The sequence below is a fragment of the Bombus affinis genome, chromosome 14 (genome assembly GCF_024516045.1).
Source record: "Bombus affinis isolate iyBomAffi1 chromosome 14, iyBomAffi1.2, whole genome shotgun sequence".
NCBI lineage: Eukaryota > Metazoa > Arthropoda > Insecta > Hymenoptera > Apidae > Bombus > Bombus affinis.
The window spans coordinates 9,040,218-9,059,675 of record NC_066357.1 but is presented as its reverse complement, the minus strand read 5'-3'; the positions used below and the strand labels follow the sequence as shown (position 1 = coordinate 9,059,675).

Sequence of the window (19,458 nt, the reverse complement as noted above, 5' to 3'; positions counted from 1 at the left end):
TATCGACGAACCACCGATGGACAAGACAGCTCGGACAACCGAGCAGTTCCGATAATCGAGGTCTATCGGCTATCGACTTTAGCGTTTCTTATTAGTTCGGGTAATAAGGTTTAACCGCTAAGATTTCAACTGCTCCTTCTTTGGAATTTATTTTGGAGACGAATAAACGATTCTACGCGTTGACACGTGTGTTCGTTATATAACTAGACTGCGGATATTTATGCAAACTTATACTTTTATGAACGCAATTGAAAGAGCAGTATCTCGTCGTACGAACGATCAATGGTACGTATACAATAAGATACGTAAGAAAATAAAATCTTTTTGCGATTTCACGATCTTGAGTCGATTAATGACGTATTGATCTTTTTCCTTGGTTCTATCAACGCGTTCGGGATATTCATTCGCAAGACTCGCGTAAAACTAACAACTACGTACCATATTCTTCCGTAAAATGATAAAAATCTTGCTTTATATTCGTTCGGTTTGGAACCGATGCGATCTTCTACTCACCGCGGGAGAACACAAGTGCTGCGATCTTCCTATGTCCACGAAATCTCGCAATGTCACGTTATTTTTTCTTGTAAGGATGAAAAAACATAAATCGTCTGCTACGTTCACGCGATCTCGCGTGTTTTACGCGAAATTTCGCGCGGTCGGAAAACTTCGACTTTAACTTTTCCCTCTTGCCGATAATGATAGGTGTCCGAAGAGAGATACCTGTGCACGCGTTGAAACATTGATCATCGAGCTTGCGAACACAACGCGCGGATTCTCACGCGCTGCATTAACTTTGATACAACAAAAGACGGAAGAAAAGGAGGGTGGGGAAGAAAGATAGAAAAAGGAATCGCCAAATATAGACGGACGGAGCCGGCACGACGGAAACTCGCGAGACTCGCGGCAAGGTGAACTATTGTTCGGGGAATTTATACTTCTATCGATAAGAAGTTGGAGCTCAACTTCGGTTAAGTTGAAAATTCATATTTAAAAGCTGGAACAAAAGAAGCTACATAGACATGAGCGATGACGAAACGAAACGTGAATTCGAAAAAACGATCGATCTAAATTTGGCTCTCCTGAGATTGACCGGTGTAGTTTCGAGCGAAAGAGCGAGCAGAGACACGTTGGCGAGCTTGGCGGTCGTTTGCATGACAATTAACACCATTTCGTACGTGTACGAATTTGCAACGAGTTCGTACACTCTGGCCACCGTTTTGGAATCATTTACAATGATCATTCCACTCGTAGCAGGACAAACGCGACTCGTGATTCTTTTGTGGTTGCGCGATTCTTGTCAAACGATGTTGAACATTTGCGAGTCTTTCTGGTCGACTTTAAATTCACGCGAAAAGAAGATCGTTCGAAGTTACACGAACAAGGCGAAACTGTTGAGTCGCTGCTACTTGTTTAGCTGCGTTTCCACTATATTCTTCTACGTGCTGTTGATGGAATTTGGCTCTTTGATATTTAGCGAACCGAAGCATTTCGCGAATGTTACGATTCATGGAAACGACAGCAGCTCTGTTCCGTCGGAAGCCGTGAAATCTCTGGAAGTGACGGACGATAAGCGACGATATTTACCATACGCGTTTTTTATCGACGTACAAGAAACACCGTGGTACGAGATCGCGTACGTTGTTCAACTTGGGTCCATGGTCAGCGTCGGTTTGACCTGCGTCGGCGTGGACACGACTGGTCCTTTGCTTATTCTGATCGCGTGCGGATATTTCGACACGATTCGATCTAGAATTGAAAATTCCTATTCGTTTGAATCACCGTCGTCGCCACCGATTTTGGCGTCGTTATCAATCGCAACAAAGGCGAAGACCGCAACGGAAACCACGTTGGTTACCGGAATAGAATCGTCGTCAAGGAACGTAGGCATGAAAAATTTGCGAACATGCTTGAATCATCATCAACTGTTACTAAAGTGAGTGCGATTCGTATAACTCGGTGCTTTGACATATTTTTTTTTTTTTTTAATCGTATCCATTATCCTAAATGGATACAACGTTTCACATTTCCGCCGCATATTTTATATTTCGTACTCCTTAGCTCAAATGCTATTCCATAACTATTACCTTAATCCATATCTTTCACCTTACTTCTCACACTTAAATTCTCTGTTCTATTATATTTCCATATTTCATATTCTATTTTTCATATTTTGTATCCATCGCATACAGCATCGTTAATCCCACATTTACCGTTTCATGTTCACCATTTCCCTTCGTGTATCCCACATTCAGTGTCCCTAGCCCATATCTCTCGTCTTAATTCCCGTAGCACTTATCTACGTTCCATCTGTTATATCGAATATTCCCATGTCCTTTAGCCACAAAATGAAATTCGTTTCCCAGAAATTTCCCATAAAAGCCACAAGAAATCGACGCCTCAGAGAAACAAAAATTGCCATCCCACGAAGCAAAATTCGTTGCCTGCGAATTTCCCATAAAACCCACAAGAAATCAACGCATCCCACAAACCAAAGACACTGTCCCACAAAATTAAATTCGTTTCTTACAATTTTTCCACAAGACCCACAAGAAATCGACGCTTCCCACAAGAGAAATTCGTTATCCCGCAAAATGTACTTCGTTTCCCACAGATTTCCCAGAGGATCGACAAAAACGACAGTTTTACGAGCGACGAGGTTCGTTTTGTGGGATACTGGTTTTTGTTTGTGGGAAACGTCGAAATCTTCTGACTTTTGTGGGAAATTCGCGGGAAACGAATTTCATTTTATGGGATTCCGATTTTGGTCTGTGAGACGTGTCGATTTCTCGTGGTTTTTGTGTGCGACGAATTCTGTTTCGTCCTACTTTGTGGGATAAATAAAAGTAACGAAATATCTAGCTATATCGGCTATACGAAACGGATTACGGCCAGTTGAGTGCACGCGTACTCAACGAGTGTTCAAACTCAACATTCTCGAAGACGGAGCTGTATATGAAAAAATTGTATTCTATAGTTTTGGCTTACCTTTACACGAGCAATATCCATCTTGCTGGTTGTGCCACGATTTTGTATATTTCAGAAAACACTTTGTACATTGGATGATTTCGCTCTATATTATTCTTTCGCTATAAAATTCACCGAATTCGCTCGAATCGTATAATTATTACTCTGACCACCAGTTTATCTCTGTGCAATTACGGGCTTGATAGACCATGGCGATGTAGTTATATTAAAATAAGTGGCAAGTCTTTAATTAAAAATAACTACGACGCTCCCCAAATGGTCTAAGTATACGTAGAATTCTTTCTCAACATCGCGTCTTTAGCTGCCGTTTTTTATGCTGCTAGATTGTGCGAGGATATCGAAAACTTGACAAATATAATGTTTCTGATACAACTGATCACCAGCACGTACAATATCTCATTGATTGGCTTCAAAGTAGTCGAGGCAAGTATTCAGCTAGTTAGCCAAACATTCTTTTCCCTTTTTTTTTCTTCTCCTCCTCTCTTTCAATAGCGTGATAACCTTGCATGACATACACTTGGCTGATACTTGACAAACAGGACAATCCCGGCAAGGTCAAGTTCGTCACGCAACTTGGGATCTTTATTATTCAGCTCTTTCTCTGCAATTGGCCACCGGATCTTCTTCGATCGAAGGTAAATTATTCAGGATAATTGTGGATAATACGTTACAGCCGCATAAATCATCGTATCGACGATATTTCAAAGATAAAGAAGAGAAATGATCGTTTTTCTACTTGGAAGTTGTAGAAACAAACATCTAAGTATGTTTGCTGTTGTTTCTTTGTTTTCAATCGCGTTATTCTCGAGGATTTTCTAATTCTTCCAGGTAGCTACGATCGATCAAAAGAGTCTACGTGCGTACATTTACAAAATTTTAAACGCTGTGACAGGGATATTGAGCCCCACAATTATCTTGCCACAATTTTACCATTACATCGAATATATTGTATTCGATATAGCACATAGAAATAGGAATATGTAGCTCATGGACATTTGACCGCGATAAATGCAACCGCACACGTTTAATCGCAATAGACGTAACGTAAGAGTTACTTCGATAATATCCGATTCGTCTGCGATGATGTTCTTAACGTTGCATGAAATGTAGACAGGATATTTAAAAATTCGACGAGGCAATGCGGTGTTCCTCTCTGGAAAATATACCTTTTCTCATTCACGTAGGACATGAACGATTTTAACAGAAAATTATTCGCAAATGAACGTAGATGGGGCAGGTGACGAGCGTCGCGTCCTGAGACCCGCATGATCCGTAGCGCGAAAGTGAAATTGATAATTTCTTCGAATCAAGGTCAATCTAAAACGTTTAATTGAAACCATGTTTACAGCGTTTGAAGCGAAAGGCAGTTGAAGCCGCTAAAAGCTATATCTTGCGAAAACTTATCTAACCATGTTTCTGTATTTACCTAATTATGTTTCTACAACGATATTATTTAATTACAATTTAAATTACAAACAAAGTCGGCAGTTGAAGAAACGTTGAGAATCTTTCCAAATATTTTCAAAAGACCCCGACGTTTTTTCATCTTTGACGGATATAAATGTAGCGACTCAGAGAAGTCATAATGAGAATATTTCCATGCGTTGATCGAATGAGAATATTTACCGTTCGTTTATCGAACATGTTGATTAATTACCGTTCGTCAACCGAATAATTACCGTTGTCTATCGAACAGTTGGTTATCGTTTTGTCTATCGAAGAGTTAGCGATCATTTAGTCAACCGAAGAATTTTATATCCGTCAGTCTGTCAGTCAATTGTCAATATCGAAATCAAGTAAGATTTGAACAAATCATTACATACTGTTAATTTACTTTTGAACAACTTTAATCCTCTCCCGTGCCAGTATTCCCGCACATGGCAGGTTGCCCGAAGGTGGAGCTTATTGCCAGTTGCATCAAACGTCGGTTAACGCTACCTTCTCGTCGACAACCAAATAGAACGTAACAGCGAGCAGCTTGGACAGCGCGAACAGACGCTTGGACAGAGAACAACGTTTAGAGGTTGAGACGCGTTTGAGAGGAAAGTTGGACGATGCGTAAAGGTTGCGAGGCATTGAGAAAGTACTACTGGAGAAAGTAGGAGAACTGGAGGAACGGCTGCCGAAGACTGTCGTTCAGCGGTGTAAAAACGAGCTGCTCGAGAAAGAAAGGCTCGATTGGGGAAAAAATGCAGAACTGGAACAAAAGTGTCGAGCGTACAAAGGTCGGAACGCTGTTTCAGAGAAAACGAAGAGGCAAGTCGATGAGTTAAAGGGGTGTCTGTACAGACCAAGGACGAATAATAGATTACCCTCTCAGGTGATTATCAGATTTGAATTTCATTTATATTTATTGAATATTTATCGCGACAGAGTATTTATAATTTGTGTTTAGCGACAAAAGTGACATAGTTTAGAAAACATATTGGAAGAAATTTCCAATTTGCTCTAAAAAAAAAAAAAAAAAAAAAAAAAATTGGACGATTCATCCCTTAGGATTCTTTCTGATTAAGAACCGAAGATGAGAGAAACAATCTTTTTGTCACTTTCATAGTAAGGATATATCGCACATACTAAAGCGCCGAGTTTTCAAGGCGGATGCGTTCCTTATCCAAGCTACTCGACACCCGATCCACCTACGTTCATTTGCGAATAATTTCACGTTAAAATAACTCGTGTTCTACGCGTGAAACACGGTGTAACTGAACAGAAAATTATCTTTGGCGTATGTACACGTATACGGAAAATTTAATTTATTTACATAAAAATAGCGACGGACGACGTTCTGCTAACGACACCTCTATGCTTGGGAAATTTTTAGGGGAAATCTTAGGAAGATTGTTCTTTATTTCGTACAGTCTCGACGCGGTATCGTCTCCCTCGCGATTACTCTAATTTCCTATAAATCTCAGGCGCGTATAACTTCGATGTATCGATACACATTTGCTTTATAATAAATCTCAGACGATCAATAATATTATCAATGTTTTAAGATTCTCAACGAAAATCCAGTTTGCCGATAAATATTAACGATATTGTATTGACAATATATATATATTGACCCTTTTAGTTGAGAGGCATAAATTATTGACGATGATTGATAACCCGAGGTCAGCCTATCAGTGACGAGGAAATCTTTCCATGTAGCCGCCGTGTCCGACCAAAAAATCTAGATGCGTCCGACGCTTCTAGTAATAATAGCATAGTAGTATATTTATTAACCTTAGCCGGCTGGCCTTGCAACGGACTTGCTTATGTTTGCTCTTTATCTCGCTCATACTGCGTCCGTCCAACTTACGATCAGTTCTAAGTTATTTGCTTTGGTTGCTCCTATTGCTAGTTACTCGCTATTCTTATCGCTCGCGATTACCACACTGTATCCGATATAATCTTGCGTGTTTGGTGTTTCGCTGTCTTTGATTTTCAGCCAACGTCTGACTCTTATAGAAAATTCTACTTAAAGCTTGCCTATCAATTTCTTCGGCGGTCCCTCAGTCTCCTTCTATCTCTCTCTCTCTCTTTCAGAGTGAAGCTATTGGCCACGCCGGGTATTCGATGCCTTGGTATCGGTATCCTCGCAATTTACAAAATCCGGTGAACATGCTTATGGTGAGGGGTCAAAAATCGGTCCGCTTGACTGCTGGGAAATTCATCGAGCTGTCGCTGGAAACGTTCGCCTCTGTAACTTTTTTTCCTTCTCCGTCCCAAACTTTCTCTCCGCCTTCTCTCATTTTTCTGTCGTCCCTTTCTTTCAGATGATATCCACCGCTGCTTCGTTTTTCACCATGATGCGAAGCATGAACTGACTTTCGTTTCGTGAAACACTGACCATAAACGCGCGCCATCCAGGACACGAAGAAAACGTTACCTTCTTCACGCTCGTCCAATAATCGTTGTATCGGACGTCATTCGAGTATTTCCAGCGAATACGAGTAGACGGCTGATCGAATAAACACGGTTGACTGAGAATACAAATCGATCACAGAATTTCTTTTCCGATTGTTCATCGATCAAAACGTAGGCGAAAAGAAGAAAGGGAGAGCACGAAGGGAGGAAGCACGAAACTGATGTTCGTTTCGCGAAACACCGACGATAGATCGTCTTTAATCCTCCTCTTACCTTCTTTCCGTCATCTTCGACCCAACTGTATTTCTCTAACGCTCTAAGTAATTTCTGAGAGTTGCATAAAATATGGAAATATCGTCGTTGGTACGTATCGTCTTTCGCTTCAATTTCGTATTAAATATTTTCTTACAACGTTAAGATATGTTTTCGTTTGCCAAATTAAGAGCAAAATGTACAAATTCGAAGATCGCGACAGAGTCAAGCACGAGGTGGAATGTTATTTTCTTCTTCTGTCCGTTCACTCGATGATCGTTAGACCGCGGGCTTTTATGAATTTAGAAAAAATGCAAACAAAAGCACAAAATTGCACGGAACGCACGTAACACGGAGAAATGCACAAAATATTCAAAGTATACAGTTGTCTATGCTACTCGACGAGCGAGGCAATCTTCTACCGAGCTTCTCTGCTCTTTTAACGATATTTCAGAGATACGAATGTACTTAGTAATACTTTTTGTCATCAAACTAAAACATCGCTCAACTAATTGTCTGTACGTGCGTGCAGACGATCGAATAGTTGTGAGCGAAAATAGAAATCGATTTCGAAATTTCATTTCTAATTGTACACCGATCAAAAGAAAAGAACCAGGCGATGCCGTGGATGAAAGGAGGAAAGGACGACGATAATCGACGCAAAGTCAACTCGTGCGAAGAATAAGAGGAAAGTGCAGAGTAGACGGGAGAAAGGGTTTCGATGTAATCGATCGTTCGAGTTAAAACGTTTCGCGCGTTCCGTTCTCGTTTTGATTCGTGGCAAGACGAATCTCTATAAGCGAGCAGAGAGATGTTTCGTTCTGTTGCTCGGGATGTACTTCCTTGTAACGTAACGTGGTACAGTGGTGTCCGGACATCTGGCCACGAATTTGCCCGCTTATAGTTTTATTCCTAACTATTGGCTCAGACAAAGTCTCCTCTTTGACGATGATTTAATTGCCATCGAATTCCCGAAGCAAGAAATACGTTGCGTCTTTTGCTTGAAACTCGGAGTTTCTTATATTTCTTTTTATTAATTCTAATTATTTATGTTTATTATTTATATTAATATATACAGGGTGAATCAGTAAAAACTGCTACATGAAATATGATTCGTTATCTACTGATTTTGTAAAAAAATATTTCAACTGAAATTTTAGTATACCCGAGGAGCCTGATCCGACGAGTGGATTTTAATTTTTTAATATCTCGTATCTTCTGAAATATCCAGGCGACCTTGAGTTTCTTAAACAGCATCGTATATTATTTACAACATTAGTCGATACATTCTCCGTATAAAAGTATCGACCTATTTATATGGAAAAGCCATCGATCTAACAGAGGTATCTTAACTTTAATTTGTCAAATTTAATGCATGAAAAACAGTTCTCTCGAGTTTACGTCGTTCTTGTCGTTCGAGAGACTCAAGGTTGCCTTAGTATCGAAAAAAATACGAAGTATTAAAAAAATTTCGCTTTAAACGTTTCCCGATGATACGTCAATAGATGAAGAATTATTTCCGGGCGATAGTTTTTACTGATTCATCCTGTACATAATAATAACATATATAATATCCTTCAATTAATATTATCAACCCTTAAATCAGATACAGACATTAGGCTGTAGTGATTTACGCTATAAATTATATTTATCATTATATTCATTATAATATAATTATATAGGTAATTTAATTCAGGTACATACTGGTAATAAAATTAAAGTAAATGAAAAATTCCAAATGAAGTAATTTAAATCTAAATTGTTACGGTTCCCAAGGAGTTTACGGCTAGCTAAACCGGATGAGCGAATATCCTTGTTCGCCTGGTGTAAATGCGCCTTTAGCGGTCAGGTACGCGCGAACCGACGCGCTGCTTCCTATATTGGCCAGAAGAAAGAAAACCACGTTCCTGTTCGTAGACGATACTTGAAGCTGCGTTAGAGGAACCCTATTGGCCTCCCTATCGATGATCACGTCTGTCTTATCGTTCGCTATTTTGCTTCCTTTTTTTTCTTTTTGTTACTCTTTTCTTCGATCTGGACTACTACATTTTCGGCTACGGGCGAGTCGTTACTCGCGACGTCTTCGAAAGGTCGTTAAGCCGAGTTCTGCTTTGCTTTTGACGCAAGGATGGATAGAGACGAAGGCGAGGAAACAACAAGAAAATTGCTTGAGAAGGAAATTCTCGTGATACGACGCCTCTGAAACGAACGAACCGCCAGTCAGAACTTTTCATAATTATAAAAATATTCTTAACGCTTTGAACAGTCCTTGGTTCGCCAGCTTTGTCGATACATGCGTCTAAATTTTACGTTTATTTTTTCTTCCGTTTTATACTTTTATATACTTACTCGTCTATGTCTCCCATTCCTCTGCATCGTATACACCAAGGGAATTTTATGCACGCGAATAAATAAATAAATAACAACGATAATGTGTTCGTCTCGAACATCGTAGAACCATAGCGGGCCTGACCCTACTTTTTCAAATCCTCGATCGATTCGTCGACCGTGTTATCATTTTAATAAACAATCCACTCCAGTAACTGCACCGAAAGTCCGCTCTTCGAACCAGCGTTTATTCCCACCGCTATCGAGAATGCGACGTTCCAGCGTTACTGGAATCTGGATGTGGCTCAGTATCCAACGCTGGCTGAGGCGTACGTCTACTGTTTTATTCGATTTTTACGCGAATCCACTGCCACCGTAGTCTACCGCGTTCAACGGTTCGAAGAAATCTAGAACAAAGTGGACATCGACGAATTCCAGTCAAACCATTGTGCAACGTAATCGCTGGGACCAGCGACTGGACTGACGTAAACCCAGCTTTTCGATGCTGTCGTTGGATTGCATCGCTTGCTGCAACGAAAGCGCTGGATCGGGTCGCTAGACTGCGATGCTATCGGATCGATGTGAACGCAACTTAAAGCATCCACGCTGAAAACTCGTGTGAAATTTGAAAAGTCGTAACTTGAAATTAGTGCTCGGTCTTTTACGCTTCGCTTACGCTACACTTACGCTTGGTGCTAGTTAAATAAATAAATAAATAAATAAACAAAATAGACGAGACCGAGAAGAGAGAAGAAATAAATAAACGGGTGAATTGTTCGTCAATTACCAGTTAAGTGAATTTTTCTGTAATCCCGCGATATCTAGGATTTCGACGAGATCGTTATCCGGAGGCATCATTCTTACGATTACTGTCAACGTGATGTCCTGACTTGGGTCGCTTGAATCGCATCCAGACCTTCTCTTACCGACGACAGATTGCGAAGACGAACGAGAGAGCGTTTGGAAAAGAAGAAACGAGCAAGCACGAGACGACCGTACAGTTGGTCTGATGCAGACTCGCGATCTTTCTCGCGCTAGATGCATTTACTCTGCATGGGACTCTTTTACGAATTATTATTATATACGTCATACGCAATTTTTTTAAATTTTTATACCACTGTAACGACTAGACCGCGAAATAAAAATTCGCAATCGGCGTAAAAAGCGTATGAGCACTTGATAAAGGATTTTTATAGGATACTTTAAACTCTATGTTGGTATTTTTGTTCTTACATAAAATTACAAAACAGCAAAGTGGCTGACGACATTGCCTGGCTCCAAATCCGGTGGAACCTCGTTTGCTCGCATTCAGCGTTAAATATAACCGAATCTTAAAAAGCGAGACATTTTTGTGCGACCTTATACAAAAAAGTAAGATCATCTTCGACGTAGTGTACTTTATTCTTCCTTAACTTTGAAAAATAGGAAAATGACGGCTTTTTAGCGACGATATTTCACTTCCCGCTGAAGAAAACCACCTTCGAAACATTTATACAAATTCCACGGATTAATATCACGCCACGTTCTACGTAACGTTAAGCGGAATAGCGTGCGAAAATTTCAAGTTGATCGAATGCAGAGTTTGGAAAATTTAATGGCTGCAACGTCGAGAGACGTAGTTTCTAGAGAAGCGCGTAATGTCTTCAGTTAATTTTTCCCTAAGATAAAAGTACGCATTCGTATTCAGCGTCATAAAACATTGCCACTTTTCAGCACTTCAGAATACCATTTCCATCACACCGTTTTACGATCTTTAAAAAAAAGTGCAAAAAGCAATTTCGAATTTTTCGAAGTCGACACAACAACGCGTATCCTCTTCGTGAGAACAGTTCCGGTGGTAAACAAAACGTTAAGAACCGCTGGTCCGACGAAAACGATCGACGAACAGGCTAAAGGGAAAAACGAAGAACCCGTGTAAAAGACGATCGTCGGTATCGCTGCCTTCTATTGGTGTCGCTATCCGTTCCTCTTGAATTAATTACGCACAGCAGATAGGAATAGGGAGATAGAGGGGCGTCTGTCGCCGACAGGCTTTCTATCTCGTTCTATCTGTGCGAAATGTCTTTGGCCGTTGTCGACGCTCCAATCGAGCAACCGTGCGAACCAGTCGAGACAAATAGGAATTGACCGAGAAGCAGCAGCAGCAGATCGAACGAGTTGCTCGTGCAAGCGTGCCGGTTTAGCAACAAGTTGCAGCTGGTGCGCGTTTTCCCTAGAGTTTCCTAAAATCAACAAGTGAACTCGCTTTCCTGCTTGGAATTTCTATATCGCTTTCTCGTTCGGCTCCACAGGTGGTAACACGGGAGGCGCGATTCGCACGGTAGCTACGCCACTTTAATCGGTGTCGTTCACCGTTGCTATCAAACGACCGAGTCTCGCCACCTTTCGTAAGCTGCGCCTTCGCTCGAGCAACAACGAGCAACTTTCCGTCGACGTTGCTGTTCCATCTCTAACGTTCCTTCTCCGTGTTCGTTCGCGTTTCCGTTGCCGGTTCAACGGAAGGCGTTGCTCGTTGCCTGTTTCCATTCGAGGTGGTGAGGATCGAAGAATAGTGGAAATCACGCGCCGCAACATCCTGCGACGGAAACAAATGTTCGGCGTATCGCTGGTCGCTGGGAGCACACGATGCTTCGAAGTTGGAACAAAGTGGACGAAATTTCTTTAGAAATTGACGCCTCTTACTTGGGACAAAAAACGTTCCTCGTTCTTTCTTTGACGAAGACGTAGCTCCACGAAAGGCTCCAAAATGCTAGTTCGATCGTTGTAAACGAGTTTACGAACAGATTATACTAAAGCTTGTTATAAATTTATACGAAACGAGCACGAGTTTGATCTTCTTCCATCTGTGCTTCGCGCATTCGCGATTTCACGGCTATACGGACGAATTTTTCAGCCGAGTGTCACGAGCGCCACCGCGCAAGAAAACGATCGATCGCGTTTTCTGGAGCCTCGCGTGGCTGAAAAAAGACTGGAGACTCCGTTTCTGGAACGTGATAAAAGCCGGTTTAATAAAGCGACGCTTCTACGCGTTCACGTATCGAGAATTCTACGAAGGCTTCGCGTTCCTTTCGACCTCGGCCCGCATTCCCATCGTCCACTATCCGCTTTTCCATTCCTCTATCACACCCCTTGCATCTTAATCTTAATAGCGTTCTCCCGGCGAATACCTCGTCTTTCCCCCTCGACGCCTTCGATTCTTCTCATTACGAGTTTCTCGCCGTCTGCCTTTATTTCCAGTCACCACCATTAATACGCTAATATCACAACTTTTCTCTCTTGTTTTTTTTCCCATGTCCAGCTTTCTCTTCTTTCGCGTTAATCGTTGAAACCGCGCCGAACAATTACACGAATTACGGCGGCCTGACAAATTATCGTTCGGACGGACCGAGCATCTGAAAACTGAAACGCACACACTCGTAAATAGACTGCGGATTTCTCCGCGAACTTGAGCACAGAAAGTATATAAAATACATAGGGTAGATTCGAGGGCAGAGACAAGCCCATCTTGCGCTGTTTCGTTTCTTTAGTTATACGTATTCGTAAAAATGTGAAATCGCACGAACATTCGCAGCCTGCTCGTAAGAATACGCGTTCTGATAAACTCGATAGGGCGAAATAGTCAAATATAATGCGCGTTTAGCGTATACACGTTGTACGTACGTACGATATTGGGTTGGCAATTAAACGATTGCGGATTTTGTCAATACCACCTAATGACAAAGTCCGCGATCACTTAGTTGCCGGTCCAACAGATTCTTACGAGAGTGGGAATCTTGGTCTTTGAATGTTTCATTCTTCGGAAGGACATTTCATCAGAAGGCATATTTCCCTGGAACGATGGCTTAGAGGCTTACCAGTTTAACGCGTCGAGGGTGCTGATGGCAGATGACCGTACAGTGACTGGCAGAGGCGGATGACGCCAACGCGTAACGTGTTAAGAAGAAAGAAAAAGCTCTCGGTGGCTACGCGATTTCGGTTTTACTTCGGATCGACGCGTTAAGGCGATTTTCCAGCGAACGACAACCACCGACACGTGCACGCGCATATTCATATACTTGGTACGTAGGTTTAGAAACGGCGCAAGGGTGTGCGTAGGTGGAATCGGATCGCGATCGATGAGCACGAAAAGAAACATAAGTCATCGAGGTACTCGGAAGAATGGAATGAGAAGAATAAGAACACCTAAGAAACGCTATATGATAACTGGCGTAATTAAAAAGCGAAGAAGGATAACGCAATGGGTAAAATATACGCAAAAGAAGGAAGAAAAAGAATAACGGAGAGGAAAGGAAAAAAGCAAAGGTAAGGAAACAGCAACCAGTACGATTAGAGAACGAAGAAGGATACGACGATCGAAGGTAAGATACCGAAAAAAAAGAAAAAATGAGATGAAAAGAAAAAGACTAAACTACCGCAAATGAATAGTAGGATAACTAGTATTAAAAAGTGGATGAAGAAAGGACGGAACGACGAGTCGGAGAAGCGACGGTGGCGAGGAGAACCGTAGCTTTCGAAGGAGGGATGAATGAGGTGCGTGGGTAGGGACAGGGTTAACGCGGAAGCGTTCGAAACAGGGCGAAGAGGAGCGTTAAAGGGGCGGGAGCGAAGGAGAACGGTGGGGGCTTCCGGAGGCACCGTGGACCATGCGCTTTCGCGTCCGACCGAAAGGACTTTGGATCTTCGAGGATCGAGAAGAGAGGTGACGGGTAAAGAAGTGGCAGAGGCGCGAACGTGGACGTGGCCGCGATCGCGAACGCGAACGCGAAAGCGAACGCGGACGACGGTGGGCAGAGAGTGCGACCGAGCCCCGAGCCGGAAAAATCGGGGTGAGATGCACCCTCGCCACCATCGTCGCTCTCAATCGGCCGCGACGCTTCCACCTGGAAACACGGCTACTCCACGCTAACCGGCTCCACGTCTCGTTCACCAGCGATTCGTCGATTCCGAGGGGCCGACTTCTCCATCGTCCGCTCGCACGTTCGATCGACTTTGTCCTACCGATCCATCTTCGACGCCATAGGTAAGAAATTTCGCTCATCGTTTTCCATAATATCGATGGCTCGCGGCGTAACTATCGCGCGTCCATCTCTGGCATTTTCCAGAAAAATAAGTTAAACGGATACTCTCTGCGTCGTTGCATTTGTTCTCGTCGATGATATTGTAAAATTGGTTGCAAATTGTACAATGTCGCGATTCCTTTGCCGAATAGAGAATGACAAAGACGAAACACGATGATGACAGTAAGTGTAATGAACAAAAATGTTTACCACGTAGATGTAAATGCGATTTTTGTACAGCGCAAAGAAACCGACGAGGAACTATTTTCCTGCGTGTGAAAGCTCAAATTCGACGAGAAGCGGGCATACGGTATTTTTGCAGCGAGACATCGATATATTCTTCCATATAATCCCTTTCGCGTTTCTCTCGATCGTTTGCCTTTTCAGTTTCGTTTTCGTTTTTGTTTCTCTGTGCATGCAGTGGAGGAGAAAAGAAAGCTCGGAGGAACGACAGTTCGAAAAGAAAGCATCATGTTAGAAAATGGAGTCATTATCGATAAGAACGATTAAACGATGAATAGATATAACACAGAGGCTGTCATCAACACGGTGAAAAATGTTCAGTACCACAAATACGTCATTAACGTAACGTAGTTGTTATTCACAAGCATAGTCGTTCCTTTTACGGTGCAAACGCTTAGATTTTCGAAGATTTCGACGAAAACAGAGTGGCAACTGATCGCGAACGATAACGACGATCGACGCGTTGTTCGTTCCGCGAGAGTTTAGATCGACGAAAGTTTAGATAAAAGCGGAGCGACGATCGCGAACCAGTGGATCGATGAACGAACAGGAGAAGGAGGAGAAGGACGAGAAAGAATTTTGATCGTCGACGCCCTGCTTCTGCTCCGAACGACGATCAATGACGAGAGAAAAGATCGGATTCGCGTTCGATTCGCGTTCCTTCCTTTTCTACTCTTTCGATAAAAGAAGGCGAGTGCACGGCTTTTCCTTTTTCTGGTTAAATTTCCGTTTGTCTCGTCTGTTTCTCGCGATTGCTCGGGGTCGCGTAGCATTCTAATCGAGGCTCCAGTCGAGTTTAAAGCTCGGTTTCGATTCACACTCCAGGCTCAACCCTCATTTCCGTGTGTCTCACGCAGGTTTGGCTTTAGATTCGACCGCACGGTTGCGAAATCTTCGTTCTTCGCTTTGACATTTTACTTCGTCGGCTACGACGATAACGATTCAAATTAAAACATAAGGAAGAAATGTTGATCGTGCTGTCCGACGTTCTAGCCGATATTCTTTCGGATTGGAGCGTGGTATTTCTGAATGTTTGGCAGGAACGAGACGTTTTTGATAACGGTTCGGAAGAAAAACAGTTTCCGGTATCAAGCTCGCGAGGTTAATAGATCGGTAACAAGGTTATAAAGCAATCTGCATAACCCTGCTCGGTACTTTGCTCGAGCTACAGGCTTGTCTCGTAGCACTGCGAGCGGTCTTGTAATTACCAGGTATAATGCGATTACTCGATCGCCAGACTCGCCGTAACCGAGAAGGCAGTTTCTCCTTCGAACTCACTCTCCGCTCTTCCTTTTCCTCGCCTTTTCCGTCCTTCGCCTCTCGCTCGCTCGCTCGCTCTCTTTCTTTCTTCCCCGTTTTTTTCTTCTTCCATTTCTCTTTTTTTTTCTTCTTCCTAATTATTTCATTTCTCTTTCTTTTTAATAATTCTTATTTTTGCAATTTTCCTGTCTACCGAGATGTCTCGCCGTAGCGTAGAAGGCAGTTTCTCTGTTCTTTCTTTTCCTCGCCTTTTCTATCCTTTGCCTCTCTCTCTCTCACACACACACACAATTCTCCCTTTTCCTCCCCCTTTATCTTCTCCCATTTCTCCTTTTCTTTTTTATTTTTCCCAGTGATTTCATTTCTCTTTCCGTTAATAATTCTTATTTTTGCAATTTGTCTGTCTACGAAGGCGTCTCGCCGTAACGGAGAAAGCAGTTTCTCTCCGCTCTCCCTTCTTTTTGTCTTCTCTACATTTGCTCCTCGGTTTCTTTTCTTTCCTTTACTTCTCTTCCTTTCTTCCTCCATTTGTCTTTCTCGCGTTCACTTTGCCCCGTTGATAATTTCACGTCTTCGCAATCTGCCTATTTATGACGGTTTGTTGGAGTTTGTATCGATTGAAAACGCAAGCCGGTCGCTACGCCCTTTCGTACGATGCAAAGATAGCGAGACGGCCGATGAGTTTCCTAATACGTATCCGAGGATATCGTAAATTCGTTTAAACGACGTCACAGCCGTAATTTTATTTCGCGTTCCTGTTTGCCTTCGATCGTATTCCTTCGGTCGAGTCTCGCTACTTCCACGTCTTCCTTTTTTCATTGCCCCCTATTGCTGATTCACCATGTCGCACCCTATAACATCCCCACGAGATCAAAAATGTCCGGGATATAGACGCGTACTCGCGATTTGATCGTTTCGACGAGTCGCGTGGCCATAGTGTGCTTTGCGTGTACTACGTGCATTACGACGAATACCGAACCCGTCGATCGCAAATTATTCTCCAAGCAATCGCCACGGTTATTTTCTCTTGCGGATTTTTAACATTTATTTATCGCATTTCAACGCGGCCACGTTACATATACGCTTTGAATAAACATAAATCGACGCGACTCTTTCTTAGTCGAAGATTTTTAACATTTATCTATTTTAATATTGCTACATGGTGCGTTACATATATTAAGTATAAAAATAAATTACTGTCATTTGTTTCAATTAAAAGCATTACTAGTATTTATTTATTTTAATGCTATTTAATATTCCATCCTATATCGGATATGCTAAACGAAAATAAATCGCCGCTTGTTTAGAAGAATATTTTTACCGTTCATCCGTTTTAATTACACCGTATGTTACGTGTATTATCTAAAAATAAATTGCCGCAATTGGTTATCGCAATTTCATATTTTTTCAAACACGCGTAAGGAATTCCCACTGAATTGGCCGTGCTTCGCTTTTGATATTTTTATATTTAGCGTCCGTGTACGAGCTCATTATGCATTTTTGCATATTTGCGCTTCACATAAACGCGCAAATATCGCGGTTTAAGTATTACACATACATATATTGGCATTCGAAACAGAAAGATCCAAAAGATAGCTGTTTATTTTTGTCAAGCTGTATTTTAATTACGAAGTTACGGCTAAATGGCCAATCAACAAGAATTTCATCTTTTATAATTATTATACCTACGTGCGACAGAATATCATGACGCGACCGAATTACTCGTTGAGAACCAGCGTTCAATGATAAAATTAGCATTTTCGATCGCCGATCCTTGTCGAACTACTTTGCCGATCGATAAGCGGTTTATCGTTAGAGCCAATAATTTATGGATTATAAGTCGGCGTTAACGCAGTCGCTAATATTAAATAGATAGCAAAATAAATCACTGCTGTCTTCCAAAGACAGAAAGTGGCTTTTTGCCATTATACCAATGCCTCGTTGGCACATTTACCTCTATACAATTTCAGATAACGTTATTACAAATTGACCAAAGTGGACGAGTACGTGTTTGTGAGCGGTAATATTTATCGAAGAAAGATCAATTATATTCCATTAAACAATATCTTCCTACATGGAGAATCAATTAGGGTTTCTTTACATGTCGTAACAGCGATAAATCGCGAAAATAAATGTCAAAAAAGATACGCACACTATCCTAGACTGTGGACGACAGAATCATTTTTCCTCCTCGCACGCACCGTTTCTCTTCCCTCTCCCCCGTCGTACTATGTTCTTCCTGTGTATGGAAACGGTCTGAAAGCGTATTGTGCAGATATCGTTATCGAAGAAGCCATATTTTCAGTCGGAAAATTCCCGATCGCCGGTCATTGCCTATCAACAGGGTGCGATGATTTTCGAAACCGGCAGTAAATGCAGCTGCGGCGGCGAACGTCCTACGTAGATCGTCTCGGCACTCGGTCTAAGCTCGTTATTCCGGCTTAACGATCGTCTTTCTCGTCTCTTGTCTTTCTCCTCTATCTTTCACTTTGTATGCATAAACATCCACTATACGCGAGGTTTCGTTCACTTTGAACGTAAGCAGTGCAAACGGTCAACCATTTGTGTACATGTAATCTCAGTATAGCGCGCGACTTCCTCCGCGAACATTGGCGAAAACAAGAAGACGAACGCATTAGGTACGAAGGAGGAGTAGAGTAATTTGTGAAACGTAGTTGGCGGATATTTATTATGTCGTGTCTTGCGATTCGATGGAAATCTCGGATATCGGTGTAAAGTACATTTAGCACATTTTCATACGGTTTTTGAATGACACACGGTATTTGGTAAGTTATGATAATTCTCTTGTGCCGTAGGCTGTCGTTCCATTGAAACGACCGGCGGAATAATTACTCAGGACACAGTGATATGCTCCATTCTTATTTCAGTATTCTTCTTTTTTATGCAAAGTGTGCTTTGGGCCTTTGTCGAGTAAATTTCAAACACCTGTGCCTCTTGTGTTCAACGTTACATCGTCTTCTGTTTACGAATTATCAATCTGCGTGTACCGAAACGATCGACAGGAACCGTGGAACCATACTTTGCGGTTAATCTTTCGAGCGTTCGCTGAAATAAATAAATGATTTAATTTCTGCAAGTAACGTAGAAATATACGTGACAATTTCAGACAGACGTTTATCCTATCTAATTTAAGTCCACGTGTAATACCACAATCTGACTTGATTCTAGTGATCACAGCACTTTTCACGTCATGTATACGGACTAGACGTTCGAAGAATCGACTCAACTTTGACCAAAATGTGCTACAGACAAATGTGCTTCGAGCTTTCTCAATTAGTCGAAAATTACGTGTTCTCAATGACGGTTCGTAAAGAAACGTAAAGTACGAAGCCTAACGATCCAACGGCAGATGATACAGCTCGACGAAACGCGAGCGTAAGAAGGGGGAGAGAAAAAGGAAAAGAAAGGTGCGACAGGATTACTGCAGAGTTTCTATCCGTGTGTCGAAGACGGAGCCGTGAATCGA

At 42.0% G+C, this 19,458-nt stretch overlaps 3 protein-coding genes and 1 long non-coding RNA gene across 7 annotated transcripts in view; 3 read left to right on the top strand and 1 right to left on the bottom strand.

Moving 5' to 3' along the window:
* LOC126924575 (synaptic vesicular amine transporter) overlaps positions 1-19,458 on the top strand; it is a 40,721-nt gene that overhangs the window by 2,764 nt on the left and 18,499 nt on the right. The window contains exon 1 of one of the 3 annotated variants that reach the window (XM_050739274.1): positions 13,977-14,431. The exons of 1 other annotated variant lie outside the window; for it this stretch is intronic. The gene's annotated coding sequence lies outside the window, so the exon portion shown is untranslated. Of the gene's footprint in view, positions 1-13,976; positions 14,432-18,738; positions 18,758-19,458 lie in introns of those variants that run through there. One more of the 3 variants, XM_050739276.1, reaches the window with a different exon arrangement.
* The window catches only part of LOC126924572 (alpha-1,6-mannosyl-glycoprotein 2-beta-N-acetylglucosaminyltransferase), a 41,000-nt gene that overhangs the window by 12,080 nt on the left and 9,462 nt on the right, over positions 1-19,458 (bottom strand). The window lies entirely within an intron of this gene.
* Positions 668-10,806, top strand: LOC126924582 (odorant receptor 13a-like). Its single transcript, XM_050739289.1, has 5 exons — positions 668-1,933; positions 3,309-3,408; positions 3,525-3,620; positions 6,511-6,666; positions 6,741-10,806. Exons 1-5 carry the CDS (start codon positions 1,020-1,022, stop codon positions 6,789-6,791), a joined length of 1,317 nt encoding a protein of 438 aa, XP_050595246.1. The 5' UTR covers positions 668-1,019; the 3' UTR covers positions 6,792-10,806.
* Positions 4,360-5,962, top strand: LOC126924613 (uncharacterized). Its single transcript, XR_007713599.1, has 3 exons — positions 4,360-4,781; positions 4,852-5,305; positions 5,381-5,962. It is a non-coding gene; the product is annotated as an uncharacterized LOC126924613 (long non-coding RNA).

Coding starts and splice junctions, on each gene's coding strand:
- LOC126924582 (XM_050739289.1), top strand. CDS start 1,020: ATGAGCGATGACGAAACGAAACGTGAATTCGAAAAAACGATCGATCTA. Junction 3,621..6,510: donor CGGATCTTCTTCGATCGAAG/GTAAATTATTCA, acceptor TCTCTCTTTCAG/AGTGAAGCTATTGGCCACGC. Junction 6,667..6,740: donor CGCTGGAAACGTTCGCCTCT/GTAACTTTTTTT, acceptor CCTTTCTTTCAG/ATGATATCCACCGCTGCTTC.